The following is a 23,101-nucleotide window of genomic DNA, read 5'->3' on the forward strand; positions in this document are numbered from 1 at the left end:
CCTGTGCCTCCCAGCAATTTACCTCCTTGCAAAAAACCGGAAAATGGGGCTTGTGGGGCGGCAATAGGCTATGGCAATCCCTGCAGTCTGAAACAGCTGATCATCAGGAGCCCCGTGCTTAAACTAAAAGTGAAACAGGCTGTTTGCTGCAATGAGGCAAATTGCTGGGAGACAGAGGCAGATTTTTTTCCTTTCTAATCAGACTAAACTGAAACAGGCTGTTTGCTGTTTGCTGCAAGGAGGTAAGTCAATAACTATAAATGTCTATAAAATGTTCAAAGTCTTATTTTTAAAGACTGCTTTATTATTGTTCTAGACAAGTTAACGAAATGAAGAAGCTTTTTAAAATAAATGCTTGATCTGAAGAGGCCCAGTGCTATTGTATCTTCTTTTAAATAGCAGAGAATAGCATATACTTCCAGAAAGCCACATCAATTTTAACATCTGAAATGTAACACCATAAGCAATGTATATCGTCTGTACTGTTTGCTGTTTGCTGCAAGGAAGAAAATTGCTGGGAGGCAGAGGCAGATTTGTTTTCCCTTGTTTTTCTCTCCAAAAGCCAGGTGTGTCTTATACTTCGGAGCGTCTTATACTCTGAAAAATATGGTAAATGGAGGATGATAGTGTGATCCTATTTCTTTTTTGCAGGGAAACACGAAAGATATGGCATGTCCTTTCCTTCTTGTTCACCATCCAAGAGATCAACCAGAGTCCAAGTATCTTATCGAATATCACTTTGGGCTACAATGTCCATGAAGTTTATTGCAGTGAAGAAATCACTTCTGAAGCCTTGCTAGACCTTCTGTCTTTTGGACAAGCCAACATTCCAAATTATAAGTGTGGAGGAGAGGAGAATCTGCTGGTTGTTCTTGATGAGACAGACTCTGACATCTCCATCCAGATTTCGACACTCTTAGGCATCTACAAAATCCCACAGGTAAAGCTGGAAAAACTGAAAACTATCCATTTCTCCCTCAAAATGCCACCTGAAAACTTAAGATTGTAAATTGAAGACTGGCTGTTATTTTGTCATTTGTATGACTTCTTCTCTAAAGGTCAGGAGGGAAAGAAAAGGCAATTGCTTATTTTAGCATCTAATATGCGAATTTGCAGTGGCTCAGTGGCTAAGACGCTGAGCTTGTCGATCGGAAAGATCGGCAGTTCGGCAGTTCGAATCCCTAGTGCCATGTAACAGAGTGAGCTCCTGTTACTTCTGCCAACCTAGGAGTTCGAAAGCATGTAAAAATGCAAGTAGAAAAACAGGAACCACCTTTGGTGGGAAGGTAACAGAGTTCTGTGCACCTTCTGTGTTTAGTCATGCTGGCCACATGACCACAGAGGCTTCCTCGGTCTGCGCTGACTCTTTGGCTTTGAAATGGAGATGACTACTGCCCCCTAGAGTCAGAATGACTAGCATATATGTGTGAGGGGACCCATTACCTTTACCTTACCTATGTTCTTAGAAAGTTTGGAAAGGATTCAGGGTAAAAGAAGAAGGGGAAGACAGAGAATGAGGAGGCTGGATGGAGTCACCAAAGCAGTAGGCATGAGCTTAAATGGACTCCAGAGGATGGTAGAGGACAGGAAGGCCTGGAGGGATGTTGTCCATGGGATCACGATGAGTTGGACATGACTTTGCAACTAACAACAACAACATGTCCCCAGAAAGGTTTTACAGGGTTAACATGACTCATCTGCAATCCCTTCTTTTCATTCAATCCCTTCTTTTCATTCCAGATATCTTATGCTTTTGTTTCTCAAGTCCTGAGCAATAAAGACCTATTCCCATTTTTCTACCGGATGGTGCCTGAAGAGGGAATCCAATATTCAGGGATGGTCAAACTCCTCCTTTATTTCAGGTGGACCTCCATCGGCCTCGTTGCTCCAGACACAGACAAAGGAGAGGTGTTTCTGAAAACGTTGACGCCACTCCTGGAAACGAATGGCATTTGTGTCCTTTTCTCACTAACCCTCCCAGGGATAAATCGGTACGAAGCTGATATCTCTTCTGATATCTTTCTCAAGTGGAAACAAATCAATGTTTATATTTTCTTGGTGGAGACACATTCTGGCTTCTTTAGAATGCTTCTTATAGAACATATCTTTGAGGAGGAAATAAAAACTAAGCAAGGGAAAATCTGGATCATTACAGCAATGAGAAACATCATCCTCGAGTTGAAGTATTCTCCTCTGTCTTTCCAGTACACCTATGGCTTTTTTTCCTTCTACCTCCGGACCGAAAAGACGATAAAATATGATGACATGGTTCTCTTCTATGCTTCAGTGAAGCCGTATGTTTATCGAGCGTTTCGATGTTCGCATTCTAAACATGCCTTGTCTGTGAAAGGCTGGATAAGATGCAGAGAGAGAGAGAAGCTGAGGTCTTTGCCCCAGCAGCAAATCGAAAGGGTGCTTTCTCTCAATGGCTACCGCCTCTACCAGACCATCTGGGCTGTGGCCCATGCCTTAAATGCTGCCTATGCCTCCAGATCCAAGCGGAGGAGGAGGGAAAGTGGGAAGGAGTCGGGAATTCAAACACTGCAGCCTTGGCAGGTATTTTATTTTCGACTCTGATTTCTCTGTCTCTGTAATCATCACCTTGCAAAAAGTCAACTGTGAAATGCTTTGTTATTTGCAATAAAGGAGGATATTTGTAAAATGAGAGGTCCTTGGTGCTCTCTGAGAATGGTTATTTTCTTGCAGACGTTTCATTATCCAAACTTGGTAACATCATCGGCAGACTGGCACCAATGATGTTACCTAGTTTGGGTAATGAAACGTCTGTGAAAAATGACACCAAGGTGACACCAAGCTGGCAGGAATAGCCAGCACTCCAGACGATAGGCTTAAGATACAGAAGGATCTTGACCGGCTATACAGTATATGTGATAACCTGCTCAATAGTAGTAACTCAATAGTAGTAAGAGGAAATCTTAGAGTCCTAGTGGACAACCATTGAAATATGAGCCAGCCGTGTGCAGCAGCTGCCAAAAAAGCCAACACAATTCTAGGCTGCATAAACAGAGGGATAGAATCAAGATCACTTTAGTACCACTTTATGATGCCTTGGTAAGGCCACACTTGGAATAGTGAATCGAGTTTTGGTTGCCATGATGTAAAATGATGTTGAGACTTTAGAAAGAGTGCAGAGAAGAGCAACAAAGATGATTAAGAGACTGGAGGCTAAAACATACAAAGAACGGTTGTAGGAACTTGGCATGGCTAGTCTAGTGAAGAGAAGGACCAGGGGAGACATGATAGCAGCATCCCGATGTCTCAGGGGCTGCCACAAAGAAGATGGAGTCAAACTATTCTCCAAAGCAGCTGAAGACAAGAAGCAATGGGTGGAAACTAATCAAGAAGAGAAACAACCTAGAACTTAGGAGAAACTTCCTGACAGTTAGAACAATTAATCAGCGGAACAACTTGCCTCCAGAAGTTGTGAATGCTGCAACACTGGAAGTTTTAAAGAAGTGATCAGACAACCATTTGGCTGAAATGGTATCAGGTTTCCTGCCTAAGCAGGGGGTTGGACTAGAAGACCTTCAAGGCTCTCTTCCTACTCTGTTATTCTATTCTATCCTAAACAACCTAGTTCAGAGAGTCCCAATGGTGCTTTGTTGTTTGTAAAGAAAAACCAGGGTATCTGAGAAGAACACACATAATTTCCACTCATACTTATTACTGGCTTGCTCTGAGCCTTCTGGCTTCCTTAAGAAATGGCTTGTTGGCACCTTCTGGTATTCACTCTGACACATTTTGCCACGTGTCAATGGTCACCTGTCCTTTGTGGGGTCTAGGACAACTTGGCATGGCTAACTCACTGCGAGACAAGACACTGCGGGACAAGAGTTACACTAATATCAACGAAACAGTGGAATATACTTTCTAAAATTTGTCATTCTAGCTACATCCTTTTCTACAAGATTCTCAATTTTACAACCATTCCATAGAGAGTGTATACCTCGGTAAGGATGGAGAGCTAATAGCTGACTTGGACATAATCTACTGGGTGAAGTTTCCCAATAAATCTGTCAATCAAGTCATCTTTGGGAGCATAGAGGGACAGGGATCCTTGGAGTCCAAGTTGATTATTAAGGAGGAAGCCATTGTGTGGCCAAAATGGCTTAACCAGGTGAGAACGTCACTTTCACACCTATCCCATCATTGCCAGCAGCCTTCTGGCAGTGGATTGTAGGACACAACACAGTATCTGAATATCTTTTCCAATTCCTTCATTGCTACCTTACCAACTGTGGTGTACATCTTCACTTGCTGGTTTCTTTAATCTAAAAGGCAGAATGTATCCAACACTTTAACATCTTTATTGATGGGTTATTGTATTGTCATCCTTAGTTTGGTCACCTTTAATGTTTGTACTATTGTTACCGTGTTCCTTACTTACTACCGTGATTCCCCCCAAAATAAGACAGGGTCTTATTTTCTTTTGACCCTCAAAATAAGCACTTGGCCTTATTTTCGGGGAGGTCTTGTTATTTTTGAGGTGCAAGAGGCAGAGAGCGTGGTCGCATCATAGCTGCTGCTGCATTGCAATATTTTCAGGGAGGGTTTATTTTTGGGGGAGGGCTTATTTTAGCACATGCACTCAAAAGTCCAATTGGGCTTATTATCAGGGGAAGTCTTATTTTCAGGGAAACAGGGTATAATCAGGGAGGCACCTATAGATTTCTTTTCTTTTCTTCTCTTCTTTATTTATTTAGTTAGTTTGTCACTCATCTACAAGATAACAGGAATAAGAATAAACATGAATAAGAACACAGGAAATGGGTGCAAATCAGAGGTGGGCTGCTACCGGTTCAGGTGAACTGGTAGTTGAAACCGGGACTGAGTCACCGAACTGGTAGGGACAGCAGGCTGGCCATGCCCCTGAACCGGTTCCCTGGTCGCCCATGCTGTTGCCAGCAGGTTTTTTACTGCATTTTTAATGTTCTGCATATGTGCAGTGTCAGGCCTGTAGTTATGTTTCTTTTAGGATCTTTGGCCTGCCACACTTTCTATTGTTTTCCTATGCTGTTTCATTAGTATAGTAGTTGGGAGGGGGGAATAGAAAGGAGAAGAATTGTGGAATGTTTTGTTGTCATTCTTTCTAGAAGCTCAAGGTCATCTTTGGTCTCCGCACCTCGACACCTGACCGGAAGCAGAGGGGTATAGATGCCCTGGAAGATGATGATTGGAACATGTGATGGATTTGTGGGTGTGGGGATAAGATCATGAACTTTCAACTGGGTGGAATTCCAGGAAGAAGATCAGAGTTGGAATTCCATAGACGTGCTAGCTTGCCTGTATGATTAAATTGGAACTTTAAGGATGATTCTGCCTTGGTCTCTGATTGATTTCATACATGGTATTTAGAACGCTGACACACAGAAGAATTTGGATGCGAATCGGCAGTAATGCCGGCAGCAACCCAACCCTGGTAGAAATAAATGGGGACAGTAGGACATTAGATTTAGATTAGATTTATTAGATTTGTGAGCCACTCCCTCTCCACAAAGGGACTTGGGGCGGCGTACAATAAATAAAAAGCACATATTATACAATTAAACATTACACAGAGGAGGTATAAAAATCACACAACAATCATTACAGTACATAGAAATAGTAATAATAAGATTAAGAATTAAAATACCCCAATATAAAATTACATGTTTAAAAGATTGCCAGGAGGATTAAAATGGAACTATGGTTGAGCCAGGCCAGCTAGTTGAAAAAGGTGGGTCTTGAGTTTTGAACGGAAGGAGCAGAGGTCGGTGGTAATCCTAATGTTGAGGGGGAGGTCATTCCAGAGGGCTGGGCCCATCACAGAGAAGGCCCTGCTCCTGGGCGCCGCCCTTTGGCACTGCTTAGTGGACGGCACCCGGAGAAGTCCCTCTCTGTGAGAGCGAATTGGTCGTAGGGATGTATGGGGCAGGATGCGATCCCGCAGGTAGCTAGGTCCTGTGCCATGGAGCGCTTTGAAGATGGTGATCAACACCTTGAAACGCACCCAATAGACCACAGGCAGCCAATGCAGCTCGCGCAGGAGAGGTGTTATATGGGAGAATCTGGTACTCCCCATAATCACCCGCGCGGCCGCATTCTGGACCAACTGTAGTCTTTGAGTGCATCTCAAGGGAAGCCCCATGTAGAGAGCATTGCAGTAGTCTAGGCGGGACGTCACCAGCGCATGAGTGACTGTGCGTAGGGCATCCCGGTCCAATAGGGGGTGCATTTGGCGCACCAGGCGAACCTGGTGGAACGCCCCCCTCGCCACGGCTGCCACATGGTCATCCATGGACAGCCGGGCATCCAGGAGGACGCCCAAATTGCGCGCCCGCTCCATGGGGGCCAGTCGCTCGCCCCCAATGGCCAGGGATGGGATCAGCTGGTTGAACCAAGGGGCCGGAAGCCACAGCCACTCCGTCTTGGAGGGGTTGAGCTTGAGTCTGTTGTCACCCATCCAGACCCGTACGGCTTCCAAACACCGGGACATCATTTTGACGGCCTCGTTGGGGTGGTTCGGGGTGGAGATGTACAGCTGCGTATCATCAGCGAACAGATGATATCCCACCCCAAAACCATGAAGGATCTCACCCAGCGGCTTCATATATGTGTTGAACAGGAGAGGCGAGAGGACCGACCCCTGCGGCACCCCACAAGTGAGAGGCCTCAGGGTCGACCTCTGCTCCCCTGCCAACACGCGTTGCGTCCGGCCGGAGAGGTAGGAGCAGAACCACCGTAAAACGGTGCCCCTTACCCCCAGCCCCTCCAGCCGGTGCAGTAGGATACCATGGTCGATGGTATCAAAAGCCGCTGAGAGATCTAATAGGACCAGGATAGAGGAACAACCCCTATCCCTGGCCCTCCAGAGATCATCTACCAACGCGACCAAGGCTGTCTCTGTGCTGTGCCCGGGTCGGAAGCCGGACTGGCGCGGGTCTAGATAATCATTTTCCTCCAGGTGACATGGGAACTGTTGGGCCACCACACTCTCTACAACCTTCGCTAAGAAGGGAAGGTTGGAGATAGGATGATAATTGGCTAGCTCCGTTGGGTCCAGGGAAGGCTTCTTGAGTAAGGGTCTCACAACCGCCTCTTTCAAGGTGGCTGGTAAGGACCCCTCACCCAATGAAGCGTTCACTAGTCCCAGGAGCCAGTCTCGTGTAACCTCCCAGGATGCCAGTACAAGCCAGGAGGGACACGGGTCCAATGAACATGTGGTAGCTCGTAGTCGCCCGCGCAACCTGTCCAAATCCTCGATGGCAACCTAGTCAAACTCCTCCCAGAATGGTCTCTCAAGACTCGCCTCGGGCGTCCCCCCAGCCCACTGAAGGGGACCCATTCCCTCCGGATTTGAGCGATTTTATCCTGCAGATATTTCCCAAATTCCTCTGCCCTGCCCTGTAAAGGGGCTTCCCGTGGCCTCTGTGACAGAAGGGAGCGGGTCACCCGAAACAGGGAGGCAGGGCGGTTATCTGCGGACGCAATAAGAGCGGCACAATGTCAACGTTTGGCCGCTCTTAATGCCACAAGGTATGTCCTTAAATAGGTTCGTACCTGTGTTCGGTCAAGTTCGGAATGGGAGGATCTCCATCGGCTCTCTAGGCGTCTCTTGTGGCGTTTCATCACCCTTAGCTCCTCGGTAAACCAAGGGGCCAGGGTGGTTCGTTGCCTCAGGAGAGGCCGCAAAAGCGCCACCTGGTCTAAGGCCCCGGCGGCCGCATTATTCCATGCGGCTACCAGGTCCTCTATCCGGGGGCGGGTCAGGTCTACAGGAGGTGGCCCAAGCTCCATCTGGAACCTATCCGGTTCCATCAGGCACCTGGGGCGGAACCATCTAGGACATTCCGGTTCCGCCTCCCCGCAGCGGGGGGTAGCACCAGGGAAGTCAAGTCGGAGAAGTGAGTGGTCTGACCATGACAGGGGAGTAATAGCTAAGTCCCCTATTCCCAGATCACTCGTCCACTGGCCAGAGACAAAAACAAGATCCAGCGTGTGGCCTCCCTCGTGCGTGGGACCCTGAATTAATTGAGTCAGGTCCATGGCTGTCATGGAAGCCATGAACTCCCGAGCCACCTTGGATGCTTCTCCCATCGATGGCAGGTTGAAATCCCCCATCACTAAAAGTTTGGGGGTCTCAACCACCATCGCTGCGATCAGCTCGAGGAGTTCAGGCAGGGCCGCTGATGTATAGCGAGGAGCCAGGTATACAATCAGCAGGCCCAACTGTCTCCCTGGGCCCCATCTCACGACAAGGGACTCACACCCGGATGTCTGTGGCACAGTGAACTCTCTCGGCTCCAAGTCTTCCCGGATAATCACCGCTACCCCACTGCCGCTACCCTGGGCCCGTGGCTGGTGGAATGCTCGATAGCCTGGTGGGCACATTTCCACGAGGGGTACACCTCCCTCATGGCCCAACCAGGTCTCCGTTATTCCTGCGAGGTCCGGCTCCCCCTCCAAAATCAGATCATTAATGAGGGGGGCCTTGTTGACAACGGACCTCGCATTGCATAACATCAGCCTCAGGCCCTGGCTCTGTGGATCCTGGCCACCTTACGTGCGGGGGTTGGTACAAGCGACCGGGTATGACCAACAGCCACGGTCTCCCAACCGACTGCAAGTTCTTAGTCTGTCCTCGCACCCACCCCTCCCCACGACCGTTGGTATGACAGAGCCCTGTGCTGGAATGCTATTTTCCCTCTCCTCTCCCACTCCGCTCCCTCCCCTCCCGACCACACCTATTCGCCTGGCTCTACTTTCACTCCTGGCCTGATTCACCCTCCCCCCTGCCCTGGAACCCCTTAAAACTGTTAAAAAACAATTGATTAAAAATCCCCTTAATTTCCGCTTCCTCCACCTGTCTGGGTTAATAAACCCATCATCAAGGTGGGCCCTTGAAAGGGCTGGGGGCCATACCTGCGAGAGGGGGGACTCTCGCAGTAGCAGTAGGTCTGACCTTGAATGTATTGTTTCATATAATTGCCACAGGGGCGTTCATTTTCGGGTGCTGTAGAAATCATGGTTTGTTCGTAAGCCAGGACTCCCTACAAAAGGGGTAAGCAGATGGTGGTTGTCCTTACCCTGGATGGAAAGGGTAGGTTGGTGAGCTAGCCGGCTAGCCAGATTGGTCTAAAAGTGGAATCTCACGGTGGTACTCGGGGCAGTTTGTAGCAGGGCATTAAGGGCAAAGCCATAGTCAAGTTAGTAGAAAAATCGATGGAATTAATTATTTTAACAAGGGAGGCGAGTTGTCAGCAAGGATGGAAGGGAAAGAGTCAAACCTTCAGCAAATGGCCACCAGTCTCCCAGGCGTCTCTCCTCTATATCCAGTCTCAGACATGAGTGGCCATTTGCCTCCTCGGCAACCCGGTAGCCTGGGGCTGTTGTTCCCGAGCCTGCAGGGCCGTCTCGGCTTCCCTGAAACTTCCTGCAGTCCTCCCGCTGATCTGCCAGCGTTCTCTGGTGCCCTGGGCCTCGTTCTCTCCTCTTGCGGCCCCCCTGCTGGTCCAGGATTAATGACGGCCAAGGGGTCTGGCGCTCGGCGTCTCCGACCGCCTCCACCACCGCAGTCGCCAAACCTTCGCCGCCTGGGCTGCATGGGTTGTCTGGGTCGTCCCCACCCCGTCGCCACTCCTTTCCTCCCTCGGGCTATCGCCGTACCGCACCGCTCCACTCTGCTTTGCTCTGTTCCGTTCCACACAAAGCGGCAGTCGCCAGCTCCGGCTCCAGCTAGCGCGCTTCTACGCGCTTCTCTGCTTCTCTGCTTCTCTGCCTGACTGTCCGACCACCTCGGTGGGCCAGCCCAAAGCCAGGGCAAAGCCGGAGTGGTCGTCGACAAATTCCCGGCCCTCAGAATGGAACCGAGGGCCGGCAGCACCCCTCCCCATCAGGGAGGCCCCCCGCAATCATGCGGAGCTCACAAGCCGGTCGCCATTTCCCTCCGGAAGCTCCTCCTCCATTAGGCATGCTAGTGCACTTATGGATGCTCCTAGCCTTTCTCGTACCTCTAGCTCTTTTCTTCTCTCTCCTCTTCTCCCCTCCTCCGCCCCTCTTCTGTTTGCCCCTCCTCTCCCCTCTTTCCTTCCCTCCCTCCCTTTCATTCCCTTCCTTCTTTTTCAATTATTATTGACTGTACATTGCAAATAAGGTCTCATGTTCTGCTAGCATTGATCATTCAGAACCCTTTGAGATTCTTTTTAGAAGTTTTGCCTTAGTTTTTGGTTTGTTTGTCTGTTTTTGTGCCTACGAGTCAGTGTTGACTCCTGGAGAAGTCCCTGCAGTTTTCTTGGCGGGACTTTCAAAAGTGGCTTGCCATTTGCCTTCTTCCTAGGGCTGAGAGAGAGGGGAACTGGCCTAAGGTCAACCAACTCGATTTGTGCTAAGGAGGGGATCTTGGATCTCCTGGCCTCCTGGTTGAAAGGCAGATGCTTTAACCGCTACCCCAGATTTGATCTTGCCCAAAGATACTTATAGCTTAAAAGCCAACCAAGAGGAACAAAAAAAGGGATAATGGAAAGAGATTAACCGAGAAGCCATCGGCAATTATTCTAGTTGAAGAAAGTGTTGAATACCGATTTTTAGTGAGACCAAGTTTAGTTTCCTTTCCTTAGATGCAGAACCCCGAGACCTGTTCATGAATACAGTGTATCTCTTTTTCTCTCTCTCTATTTAGTCCATGCCTCCTTCCAGGTGTGTTGAAAGCTGCCATCCCGGATGGGTCAAGCTAGTTCCAGAAGGAGACCCCGTCTGCTGCTACAAGTGTATCCCATGTGCAGATGGGACCATCTCCATTCAGAAAGGTGGGAATTCTAGAGGGGTGGGGTTACTGTCAGCCCTATTATCCATCTCTGCCATCTCATTTCTGTCCCTCCTAATTGGTGGTTGTATGAAAGCGTGGCCCAAGGCCCAAGTACAATACCACGGGGACATGGAGCATGGAGATGAAGTCACTGCCCTGTGAATCTTGATGAAGATTCACAGTCTATCCAGGTGTAGGAAGTTAAAACCCACCCCTCTCCTAGAAAATGAAATATTTCAGGAAATATTAAAAAGGCAGAATATTTCCCCAAACAGAGAAGTAAAAACTCAGAGAGGCAGAAACTCTGCCCCCCCTTTTGTCTATGGGCCATTAAGGCCTGAGACGGTCTATTCTACATAACAAAGGTAGGATTAACCCTCTACCCATCTCACCACATGGCACTTGGTCAGCCAGCAAGGCAAACAATCTTGGGTCTCAAGACAGCCTAACTAAGGCAAGGTAGCTAAGACCCCCCCACCCCCTGGGAGTCTGACAGCCAATGGGATACATTCCTTACACAGGAGCAGGAAACAGAGAGGTGGGGCCCAACAGAGATGATAAAACTCAGGGACTCTCCGCATCACTGCCTTTTTCTGCTCAGGAGCTCAAGCCATGTGATCCTGTTCAGGAGCTCAAGCCATGTGATCCTGTCCACCATTAAAACCATCTTTCCAAGCAGCCTCCATGTTTCCAGTATCTTTTCCCCCCACTTGGAACTGAACCCAGAGGGGCATTACTTCCAACGCAGGTAGACCTGTCTGGAAGTTGAGTCATGGCAACCGGATGTTTGAAACATTTCACTGCTTGCCCAAGTAGCTTCTTCAGTGTGAACAACTTGGTCAGGAGGACCCCATATATGTCTTCCAGGGTGATTTCATGTATCACCTAATCTGAATAGGCCTAGTACTCCTGCTTAACAAGCAGGCAGAGAGTCATTGGGATGTCAGCGTTCCAATTCCTAACCCCCCCTTGAGTCGTTAATTGTGCCCTCCCTGGTGAACCTGACAAGTGGTCTTAATCTTCCTGGGGACTGATGCAAGAACAGCATAAATAACAGGGGACGGGTTGTGCCTGAGGCCTCCTTAGTTTTTTCCTAAAGCTAGCTTAGGCATCTGGCATCTCTTTTTCTCCATCTTAATTTGCTGTTTCCTTTAAAAAAAATAAAAGTAAGATGCTGGGAGTAAAATCCAAATTCCAGTCAAAGATTATTCTAAGAGCCACGGTGGTGTAGTGGTGCAGTGCAGTACTGCAGGCTACTTCTGCTGATCCCCAGCTGCCTTCAATTTGGCAGTTCAAATCTCACCAGGCTCAAGGTTGACTCAGCCTCCCGTCCTTCTGAGGTGGGTAAAATGAAGATCCGTTGGGGGAAGGAGGCTGACCTTGTAAACCGCTTACAGAGGCCTGTGAAGCACTGTGAAGTGGTATATAAGTCGAAGTGATGATGAGAAAGATTGAGGGCAAAATGAGAAAGGAATGACAGAGGAAGAGATGGTTAGATAGCGTCATCGATGCAACAATGATGAATTTGAGCAAACTCTGGGAGACAGTGGAGGATGCAGGGGAGCTATGGTCCATGGGGTCATGAAGAATTGGACACAACTGAGTGAACAGCAGTATATGAGCTGGCATATTACTGACAAAAAGGCACCCAAATGAATGAAACAATGGGTGAGTCAGTGAATATAAAATGAAGAATGATTTGGTGTTATTTGTTTTGCAGATGCAGATCAGTGCATCAAATGCTCCAATGATCATCACCCAAACGAAGATCAAGATCAATGTATCCCTAAGATCACAGTCTTCTTGCATTACAGAGAAAGTTTGGGCATCATCGTGGTTTCCTTTGCTTTGTTCTTATCCTTAATCACTGGGTTCATCTTAGGAATCTTTATTAAATATTTGGAGACCCCGATAGTCAAAGCCAATAATCGGGATGTTTCTTACATCATCCTCACTTCCCTCCTGCTTTCCTTCTTGTCCACTTTTCTCTTCATTGGACGGCCAAGCAAAGCTACTTGCCTCCTCCGACAAACAGCCTTCAGCATCATCTTCTCAGGGGCTGTCTCTTCCATCCTGGCCAAAACGATCACGGTGGTGCTGGCTTTCCTGGCCACAAAGCCGGGGAAGAGGATGAACAGATGGCTTGGGAAGAGCTTTGCCAACACCATTATCCTTTCTTGTTCTGCTGTCCAGATAATCATTTGTTCCCTCTGGCTCAGTCTCTCTCCACCTTTCCCTGACTCCGACATGCACTCCCAGCCCAGAGAGATCACCCTGCAATGCAATGAAGGCTCTGTCGCCATGTTTTATGTTGCCCTTGGGTACATGGGCTTCCTGGCCGCCATCTGCTTCACGGTGGCTTTCCTGGCCAGGAATCTGCCTGGGGCCTTCAACGAAGCCAAGCTGATCACCTTCAGCATGCTGGTCTTCTGCAGCGTCTGGGTGTCCTTTGTGCCTGCCTATCAGAGCACCAAGGGGAAGTCCATGGTGGTCGTGCAGGTCTTCTCCATCTTAGCCTCCAGCGCTGGCCTGCTGGTCTGCATCTTCTTCCCCAAGTGCTACGTTATCATCCTAAGGCCTGATCTGAATACAAAAGATCACCTGACCACAAAAAGGAAAGATGGCACCTGAATCTGAAACATTTATCCTGAAAGAAATACTCCTTTGAACTGACATATTAGATGCTGCTAAAATAAACAGTTCCTTTATTTTTTCATTATAGACCTCTAGAGAAGAAGTCATCACTTATGCTGAGCTGGCTAACAACCATTTATTTCCTCTTACTATTTACTTACAACTGTCTTTGTTGCAGGCTAAATAAACCCAGATTCTTTAACTGTTTTTTCTGGTGGTTGGTTTCGAGGCCAGCATCCTCTTGCTTATCCTTTTCTGAGTGTGTAATTGTGCTTTTTGTGCTGTGGTGCAGCTTTCTCAGGACTGGGGTATGAAAATGCTGAAGAAAGGCTTACCCAAAGAAACAGATTGGCTGGACAAAAACTAATTGATGGCGACAGAGACCATAGCACCTCAATCTGAAACATTTATCCTGAGAGAAATACTCCTTTGAACTGACATATTAGATGCTGCTAAAATAAACAATTCATTTTTCCCCATTATAGACGAAGGAGAGAGAAGAAGATATCACTTATGCTGAGCTGGCAACAACCATTTATTTCCTCTGAATCTGAAATCTGAAATATTTATGCAGTGGTTCATTTGTTCTGACGAAGCAATGTTTCTTCAAATTGGCATAGGGAAACGTAACGGTTCCCTGGCACATTCGTGGTAGTCTTTTCTGGCTCTACGATGTGGTGCTCATTTCCATTACAAAGCCGAAGGTCAAGGTCTCTCCGTAGACGTCTCTGTGGTCTATACAAAAATGGGATGAAACTGAATTATTTGGAATTTCTTGTTAAAATAAAATAGCCCTGTGATGATTTCCGAGGAGGAATAGAAAAGAAATACCTCAAATTGGGAATTTTGGCAAGAATCAATTGCTGTTTATACTCCATCTGTGCTGCAGGGGGCGATATACTCCGAGATGGCAAAATCATCTGAAAACACACAAAAAAATAGGTAGAACGGTCAGAGCACCTCACTTAACTTGGTCAAAGGACACCAGTTTCCTCAGTCCTCATGCTGCATTCAGGGATGAAATGGTACCAGTTCGGACTGGTTCACCCAAACCAGTAGTAAAAAATGCAGTATTTCCAACGATCAGCTGTGACGTGTGATTTATATTAGTATAAATAATATATAATATCTTGGCAAATGACACATAATATAATATAAATCGCGTGGCACAGCAGATTCCCCCTCCCCCTGTTCTACTTACCTTTGCAGGCGCGCTGGATTGCAGGCTTCACCCACCCACCTGGCCATCATCAAATCTATTTCTACATGGGGCTCCCCTTGAGGTGCGCCCGGAGATTGCAGTTGGTCCAGAATGCAGCCGCATGGGCAATTATGGGGAGAATGAGGTTCTCCCATATAACACCTCTCCTGCGCGAGCTGCACTGGCTTCCTGTGGCCTACCGGGTGCGCTTCAAGGTGTTAGTTACCATCTTTAAAGCGCTCCATGGCACAGGGCCTAGTTACCTGCGGGAACGCATTCTGCCCCACACATCCCTGCGACCTTTTCGCTCGCACAGAGAGGGACTTCTCCAGGTGCCGTCCTCCAGAGAGTGTCAGAGGGCGGCGCCCAGGAGTAGGGCCTTCTCTGTGATGGGCCCTACCCTTTGGAATGACCTCCCCCCAGATATTAGGACAACAACTGACCTCCGCTCCTTCCGCACGAAACTTAAGACCCACCTGTTCCGACTAGCCGGCCTGGCTTAATTTAGAGCTTCTCCACCTCTTGGGCATTTTTAATTTTAATTTTTAACTTTAATTATCATTGGGGTTTTTAATTGTTTTAAATTATTGTAATTTATTTATTTATTGTTCCACCTCCTCCATATTGTATTGTATTGTTGTGACCGCTGCTGATGTACGTCGCCCCGAGTCCCTTGGGGGAGAGGGGGCGACTAAGAAGTCAAAATAATAATAATAATAATAATAATAATAATAATAATAATAATAATAATAATAATAATAATAATTTTGATGCTCTGTGCGTGCATGGAGGTGGTGCGCTTGCGCTCACATTTGTGAACTGGTAATGAAAGTAAGTAGGGTGAAATCTAATTCCTACCCCACCCCCACCCCCGGTTCTGTTGGCATGGCTGTGTGGGGTGGGGTGTCATGTGACTGGGTGGGCGTGGCCAACTTTTTTTCACTTTCAGCTATTTTTTAAAGCTTTTTAAAGCATTTTTCCCCTGCCGGTTCAGGCAAACTGGCAGGAAAAAATGCTTTAAAAACTGGCGGGGCGGGGGAAGCTTCCAATGATCTCATGGCTCACAGCTGATTGGCACGATCCTCAGAAGCTTTTTTTTTTTTACTACTGGTTCGCAGAACCAAGGACAATTTATCCTACGGGTATGGCCAAACCAGGCCCAACCCTGGCTGCATTAGATTAGATTTGATTAGATTAGGTTAGGTTAGGTTAGGTTAGGTCAGATTAGATTAGATTAGATTAGATATTGGATTAGATTAGATATTGGATTGGATTAGATATTGGATTGGATTAGATTAGATTAGACTAACTAGACTAGACTAGATAAAATATTGTATTAGATTAGATTAGATTGGATTGGATTGGATTGGATTGGATTGGATTGGATCGGATCGGATCAGATCAGATCAGATCAGATCAGATCAGATTAGATTGTCAGAAGGGACCATGGAAGGGAAGTTTGGGATAAACTTGGAACTTGGAGATGGATTTTGAAAAACAATAGAATTAACTCCTCAGGGTGCCGTCGGCCAGGCAGTGTCGCCTGGTGACCCCCAGGGGGAGTGCCTTCTCTGTGGGAGCGCCTTCCCTCTGGAATGAGCTGCCCCCGGAGCTTCGCATAATTCCTGACCTCCGGTCCTTCCGACGTGCCCTAAAAAGTTGGCTTTTCCAGCAAGCCAGCCTGGCCTGTTAATTTTAACGTATTTTAAATGTATTGTTTTTTTTAAAATTCGGTTTGGTTTTTTGGATAGGGATTTAATCTTTTTTAACTTTCGGGATGTGTGTTTTTTAATGTTGTACGCCGCCCTGAGTCCTTTTGGAGAAGGGCGGCATATAAATCCAAAAATACAAATACAATACAAAATACAACCACAGTAATCAGGCCTCTTGCCACCAGGATCCCTTTCTCACCTGTTTCATAATAATCAAAAACTTTCACCAAGGCAGGCTTCAGGCCTTGGACAGGAGTTTCCTGCTCCACTTTGAAGGAGAAACTCTGGCTCAGATTACTGACCTGCAGACCGAGAGAAATTATGGGATTATTCAAGAAGTGGCCAGAGAAGTATCTTCTCTGAAGCGTGCAACCATGCATGGGAGAATTAATGGGGACCTTCTACTTGCAGGGCTGTTTCCATGTTCCCGAGTCACCTGATCTCGCAAGACCAATGACATATTTTTGGCCATGTCCATAGAGGAGCTCTGGTTAGCTGACTTCCTCCCAACTACAGAAAAAAAATGAGCACCCCACTACAGGACACTGCCTAGGGACATTTCTGAAGAAAGGGACCAGCCTCAGCTCTCTCCTGGGGATGTCCCTCAGAGAGGCCACCCACCTCTTAGGCAGAAAGGGAAGTTTCTACACTTTCTCAACTGCTCAAGCAGGTGGTCCTATACTGTTTCAGACAAATGGTTGTCCAATCTCTTCTTAAAAACCACCAGTGTTGCAGCATCCATAACTTCTGGAGGCAAATCATTCCACTGATTAATTGTTCTAACTCTCAGGAAGCTTCTCCTTAGTTCTAGGTTGCTTCTCTCCTTGATCAGTTTCCATTCATTGCTTCTTGTCCTGCCTTCTGATGCTTTGGAGAATGGTTTGACTCCCTCTTCTTTGTGGCAACACCTGAGATATTGGAACAATGCTATCATGTCTCCCTTAGTCCTTCTTTCTATTAAACTAGACATACCCAGTTCCTGCAACCGTTCTTCATATGTTTTAGTCTCCAGTCCCCTAATCATCTTTGTTGCTCTTCTCTCAGAAGTCTCGTCATCTTTTTAATATCATGGCAACCAAAGCTAATTTTGTCACATGAGCTCTATCCTCTTGCAGGGAGGGAGGGTTCACCAGCCCCACTCACCTCTTTCAAATACAGGAGGACCTGGGTGGTTGCAATTTCAGTCCGCTGGATGACAGGATGACGTTCCAGCTGGTGAAGAAAGGGAAAAGATGGTGTCATAATCCAAACTCTTTGGCTTGCAATGAAGAAAAGGAAGGGGAGACTACTAAACCATAGCTGGCATCATCCATGCGGAAGGGGAAGGGACTTTCTCTCAAAATTGAGAGCTTAAGAGCTGTGGTGGTGTAGTGATTGGAATGCAGCATTGCAGGATAATTCTGCCCAGTGGTGGGTTTCTACCGGTTCGCACTAGTTCTCTCGAAACCGGTTGCTCTGCTGTCAAGCAGAGAGCAAACCGGTTCTCTGTTGCTTTGGAAGTGGGCCTGCCCACCCACCCCTTTGTTATACCTACCTTTATTTCAGCTTTTGAAGCCCAGCTGATCGCGGGCGGCAGATTGAATTGCCGCTCCTCAGCTGTTTTCCTTGCTTTCAGAGCAAGTTTCTTTCAAGTGTGCATGCATGCACTCAGCAAACCGGTATGAACACCGGTAGGAACCCACCACTGATTCTGCCCACTGCCAAGATCGAAATACTGAACATCATTAAATTCTAAATTTTTACGGACACACCAAAGACTACAGATATATTGCTGTGTGCCATGCCAATGTCATTGGAGCCTGAATCTGCGGAGGAAGATGAGTCGGAAGTGGAGCAGATGGAGATCGAGCGGCTCGTGGCTTCGTTGGATTGGGAGGAAAATGGGGAGAAGCAGGCCCAGTCAAGCCAGAGCCTTTCAGGGATGACTTGTAGGCAGGGAGAAAGAGGGGCAGGATGACCAAGAGAGGCTAAGCAGTGAATATGAGAGACAGAGCTCAGGCAATGAGCAAGGACCACCCGCTCCTGATCCACAAGCATGGAGAGTGGAGAGAAGGCAAGAACAGCACAGACTGACCCAACTACTCGGGAGGAGAGTGCCCTTCCCTTCCTCACAAGGCACACCTGGAGACTGAGATTTAAGGAGACGCTGTTGGGAACAAATGCTGAATTTTTGGAGTGTTGAGTGTCAACATTTGAACTTCCCTGGTTTCCTTGCATTCTTTCTGGATTTGTTGCTTTGCAGCCATGGTGCTCATAGCGTTGGGCTGCACTATTTGCACCCAGAGGCTGCTTGAGGTTTGTGTGTATGATCACTAGGACTTGCAGGAAACATGGGAGCAATAAAGGGCCAGTTTGAACTGCCAGCTACCTGTGTTACCTCTACACCATGCCCTGGGTCATCACACCAATTAGTCTTCCTGCTCTGTTTGTGCAAGCTGATCAAAGTTGTTAATTTAAAGGGTAATTCTTAACCTCTTAATGCCCAGTTTGTTGCCAGGAACAGTAATTTTTTGGAGGGGACAAAAAAGGTCTTTACCGACTTTACAGTGAATTTCACCGGGATGTATCCGGATAGCATCTTAATCTGGACAATTGCCATGTTGGACACCACACGTTGGCCTGTGTAACTGGGAAACCAAGAAAAGAAAAGAAAAACCATGTCACATTTTTTAAAGCAAAAGTGCATAACTTAAGGGCAACACGCTGGGGGTTCATAAAGGCTTTGATGAAGTGCCTCCATCCCATTCTCCCATTGAATGGAACTTCTGGAGTGCAGGACATTGGCTTTTCAGAAGGTGGAAGGCAGCCTTTGAACCCTTAGAAGTTGCCCATCCTTGAAGGAGAAGTACTGGCTAGATAGTAAGAAGAGGTTCTCTCCCCCCCCCCCCCGGCCCATGCAGATGCCCACATACTCAGCGTTGACCCATTACCTGATGTTGATAGCAATATCAAAGGTCTGTTGGGCTTTAGGTCCTGTGCAATTTTGGGGAACCGTCTGCACAAGCAAATTGAATGGTGCCTCCTCTTGGGGTGGTTGGATGTTGTACCTCAAGCTGGTCTGAAAAGGAAGCAGCACACTCGTGTCTATCTCTGAATGGCTGCTGTGAGTGAGATGCATGGATAAGATGTGAAGGGCCCGTAGAGTGGGAGAACCCATCACTTCACAGAGGCAGGGATCAAGGTCCAGGAACTATTCAACCTACAGCAAGCACCACTGGAATTTGTCTGAAGTTAAGCCTCTAAACTGGGTCGCCCAGAGACAGATGATCTTTACCCTTGAGGGTATCAGGTGATACAGCTTGTGGCCACAAGTGTGGTGCTTACAAGGATGAAAACAGAGGACTTGGAGATGTCCCACCAAAAGGCTGAGTCTTCAACCTCCAGTCTCTGGGTAGGATTGTGGGGAAGGCTATCAAAGAAACTTCATGTCAGAGCTTCATATCAGGTGGCACAGTGGTTAGAATGCAGTATGGCAGGCTAACTCTGCCAACTGCCAGAGGTTCGATTCTCATTGGCTCAAGGTTGACTCAGCCTTCTATCCTTCCAAAGTTGGTAAAATGGTAAACCAGATTGTTGAGGGCAATATGCTGACTCTGTAAACTGCTTAGAGCAGTGGGTCTCAACCTTCCTAATGCCACGATCCTTTAATACAGTTCCTCATGTTGTGGTGACCCCCAACCATAAAATTATTTTATGTTTTCCGTATTTTTTTTGAAAATAGGTGTTTTCCGATGGTCTTAGGCGACCCCTGTGAAAGGGTCGTTCGACCCCCAATGGGGTCCCGATCCACAGGTTGAGAACCACTGGCTTAGAGAGACCTGTAAAGCACTGTGAAGTGGTATATAAGTCTAAGGGCTCTTGCCGTATCTCCTTCCGGTCCAAAATCTTCTGTATTGATAGATTATTTATACGGATAGTCCTCGACTTACGACCACAACTGAGCCTCAAATTTCTGTGGCTGAGCAAGACAAGCAAGTTAAGTGGATTTTGCCCCATTTCAGGCACCCTTTTTTTGCCACGGTTGCTAAGTGAATCAGTGCAGTTGTTAAGTGAATCTGGCTTCCCCGTTGACTTTGCTTGTCAGAAGGTTGCAAAAGATGATCATGTGACCCTGGGGACACTGCAACGGTCATAAAAGTGAACCAGTTGCCAAGCAACCAAAATTTGATCGTGTGGCCGCAGGGAAGCTGCAACGATCACAAGTGCGGAAAACGGTCATGAGTACATTTTTTTTCAGTGTCTTTGTAACTTCAAATGGTCACTAAATGAATGCTTGTCAGTCGAGGATCACCTGAAAACCTTTTCAATCTGTTCAAGCAGTTTTTACAGGCGATGGAAAGCAATTTTCTTCTCCAGCAGATGGCTCAGGAGACTCACCTGCATAAAGACGCAACCGGTCACCTCAGCCGTGTAGTCCCCTGGCACTGAGGGCAGATCTTGGCACTGGAGCAGCAGAGAGTTGGTGCTGTCTACATGGAATTTTCTTAGGACAACATCTCCAGAAGTCAAGGTCACTTTGGCGCCAACTCCGTCCTTGGAATAAGTAAGTGTCCTGTACTGGCAGAGGGCCTGCAGAGCCACGACTGTATCCTGCAAGAGAACGCAAAGCTAGGACATCTTTCTTGGATGACACACCACAGCTGGAATCCTGGGAATTAAGACTCAGTACAACTGGAGGATACAACGGGGAAAACATCAAGTCCATCAAGTTGGTGCAGGGAGTATTAGAGCATCTTCCAAGTATCCTCCGAGAATCTGTGGGGAGACAACGTACCTGTGTAGAAGAGAATCCTCCATTGGGATTCTGTTGGTTGGTCAACCATTTGACGATGGCAGTTGCTGTCGTTAATTCTTCCTGGGAAGGGGAAGGTTCTTTGGCCACGTAAGCAAGGAGAACGTAGGAGGTCATCTCTACCTCGGCAGAGGGAGCGCGGGGGTGGTAGTATGGAAGATCGAGTGTCTTCTTTTGCTTCTCAGGTCTCTCCCAGTGGATGGAGCCATCCTCTTCAGAAAGAGAATGAAGGGTTTTAGCATTGGGTTGCCCCATTCAGGACACACCAGAGGCCTCCAACATTGGCCAAGTATCTTTGGCTTCTCAAGGACATTTTATTGCACTTAACAGTATAACAGAATAACAGAGTGAAGGGACCTTTAGGGTCTTCTAGTCTAACCCCTTGCTCAAGTAGGAACTCCTATACCATTTTAAATAAATGGCTATCCAATCTATTCTTAAAAGCCTCCAATGATGGAGCACTCACCAGTCGTTCTATTGGTTTATGGTTCTCACTGTCAGGAAATTTCTCCTTAGTTCTAAGTTGCTTCCCTCCTTGGTTAGTTTCCAACCTTAAGTACCATAGCTGAAGCTTGGCCCACCATTAATTGCCCAGCCCTCCAAATATTTTAGTATTTGTTAGCCCAGCATATAGATCAGACCAGGAAATCAACTCCCCAGGAAAGCTAAAAGTATCTATATTGAGGCGGGCTCCAATTACATAATCTGGTGATGCTACTAGTTTGATACTGAAACTTCTGCAAGAAAAGGTAGAGCACCAAGGACCCTCATAATCTTTGAAGTCTAATTGTGCTTCTCCTCTTCTTACATCCAGTGAATCAGGGCAGTGTCTGTCCAAACTGCTTCCAAATGTTGTATCATTGCTCTGGATTTAAAAAGGGTTTCAGTCCCTTTTACTTGAGTAATGGTTCTTGCATATTTCCATCAAGATTATCCTTAAGGTAAAGGTAAAGCTTCCCCTCGCACATATGTGCTACTCATTCCTGATTCTAAGGGGTGGTGCTCATCTCTGTTTTAAAGCCGAAGAGCCACGCTGTCTGAAGACGTCTCTGTGGTCATGTGGATGGCATAACTATGCCCAAGGCACACGGAAAGCTGTTACCTTCCCACCAAAGGTGGTTCCTATTTTTTCTACTTGCATTTTTACATACTTTCGAACTGCTAGGTTGGCAGAAGCTGGGACAAGTAACGGGAGCTCACTCCATTATGCGGTACTAGGGATTCGAACCACTGATCTTTCGATCAACAAGCTCAGCGTCTTAGCCACTGATCCACCACGTCCCTTTTATCCTTCTTACTCTCTGCATTATCCACTCCTTTCCCCAAATCTGGAATCCCTTAATGGAGGATCAGAGGGTCTTGTTGTAATGCCAGGAATTGTGGAATAGTTTTAGTGAAAAGCAGATTAAAATGGTTACGGATAAACAACAACAACAAAAAATAACGTGCGGGGGGGGGGGCATGTTACATATTTCATGTGTAAATTCCATGAGTTCATTCTTTTTTTTTTACCTCTTCCCATAGTCCTCGGTTTATGACCATAAGTGAGACTGCTGTTAAGTGAGTTCCGCCTCACTTTATGATCTTTGAGGCACAAGCTCGGATGAGCAAATCTTCACAATAATAAGTGAATTAATTGTCTCCTGCAAACACCACTCCCACTTTGCTCCTATTTATTCCCTATGGGAGGGGCCATTCAGTGTCCCCTGGCGCCTTTACTCCCGAGTCGACCTCTGTTCCTTAATTGTTCCCTTCTCCTGACAGCTCTACGCATACACACATTGGGAACAGGCTCCAGCTGTTCTTCTGCCTCACTTATCTCCGACTCCAAAGGTAGCTGATAAATGTTGGACAGCCCTGGACCCATCTCTGCCTCTGACGCAGAGCACCCATTAGAGCCTTCCCCAGACTCCAGGACTGGCCCAAGTTCCTCCCCAACCTCCTCTCCGTTCGAGTCT

General features: G+C 47.1%; 2 protein-coding genes across 2 annotated transcripts in view; one reads left to right on the forward strand and one right to left on the reverse strand.

Annotated features, from left to right (window-relative positions):
• The window catches only part of LOC309383785 (vomeronasal type-2 receptor 26-like), a 261,853-nt gene extending 247,659 nt beyond the window's left edge, over positions 1-14,194 (forward strand). Inside the window, exons 2-5 of the mRNA XM_081936681.1 lie at positions 652-940; positions 2,206-2,556; positions 10,679-10,805; positions 12,525-14,194. Of these exons, the coding sequence (XP_081792807.1) occupies positions 2,266-2,556; positions 10,679-10,805; positions 12,525-13,435 (1,329 nt within the window). The 5' untranslated portion in view covers positions 652-940; positions 2,206-2,265 and the 3' untranslated portion in view covers positions 13,436-14,194. The remainder of the gene's footprint in view (positions 1-651; positions 941-2,205; positions 2,557-10,678; positions 10,806-12,524) is intronic.
• Positions 13,965-23,101, reverse strand: part of LOC309383753 (alpha-2-macroglobulin-like) — an 84,485-nt gene continuing 75,348 nt past the window's right edge. Inside the window, exons 29-35 of the mRNA XM_081936593.1 lie at positions 21,126-21,355; positions 20,729-20,941; positions 19,282-19,409; positions 18,888-18,978; positions 17,495-17,563; positions 16,551-16,653; positions 13,965-14,358 (exon numbers count right to left, since the gene is read on the reverse strand). Coding sequence (XP_081792719.1) covers positions 14,306-14,358; positions 16,551-16,653; positions 17,495-17,563; positions 18,888-18,978; positions 19,282-19,409; positions 20,729-20,941; positions 21,126-21,355 — 887 coding nt within the window. The 3' untranslated portion in view covers positions 13,965-14,305. The remainder of the gene's footprint in view (positions 14,359-16,550; positions 16,654-17,494; positions 17,564-18,887; positions 18,979-19,281; positions 19,410-20,728; positions 20,942-21,125; positions 21,356-23,101) is intronic.

The sequence above is a fragment of the Natrix helvetica genome (assembly GCF_964273705.1).
Source record: "Natrix helvetica genome assembly, chromosome: 1".
NCBI classification, from domain to species: domain Eukaryota; kingdom Metazoa; phylum Chordata; class Lepidosauria; order Squamata; family Natricidae; genus Natrix; species Natrix helvetica.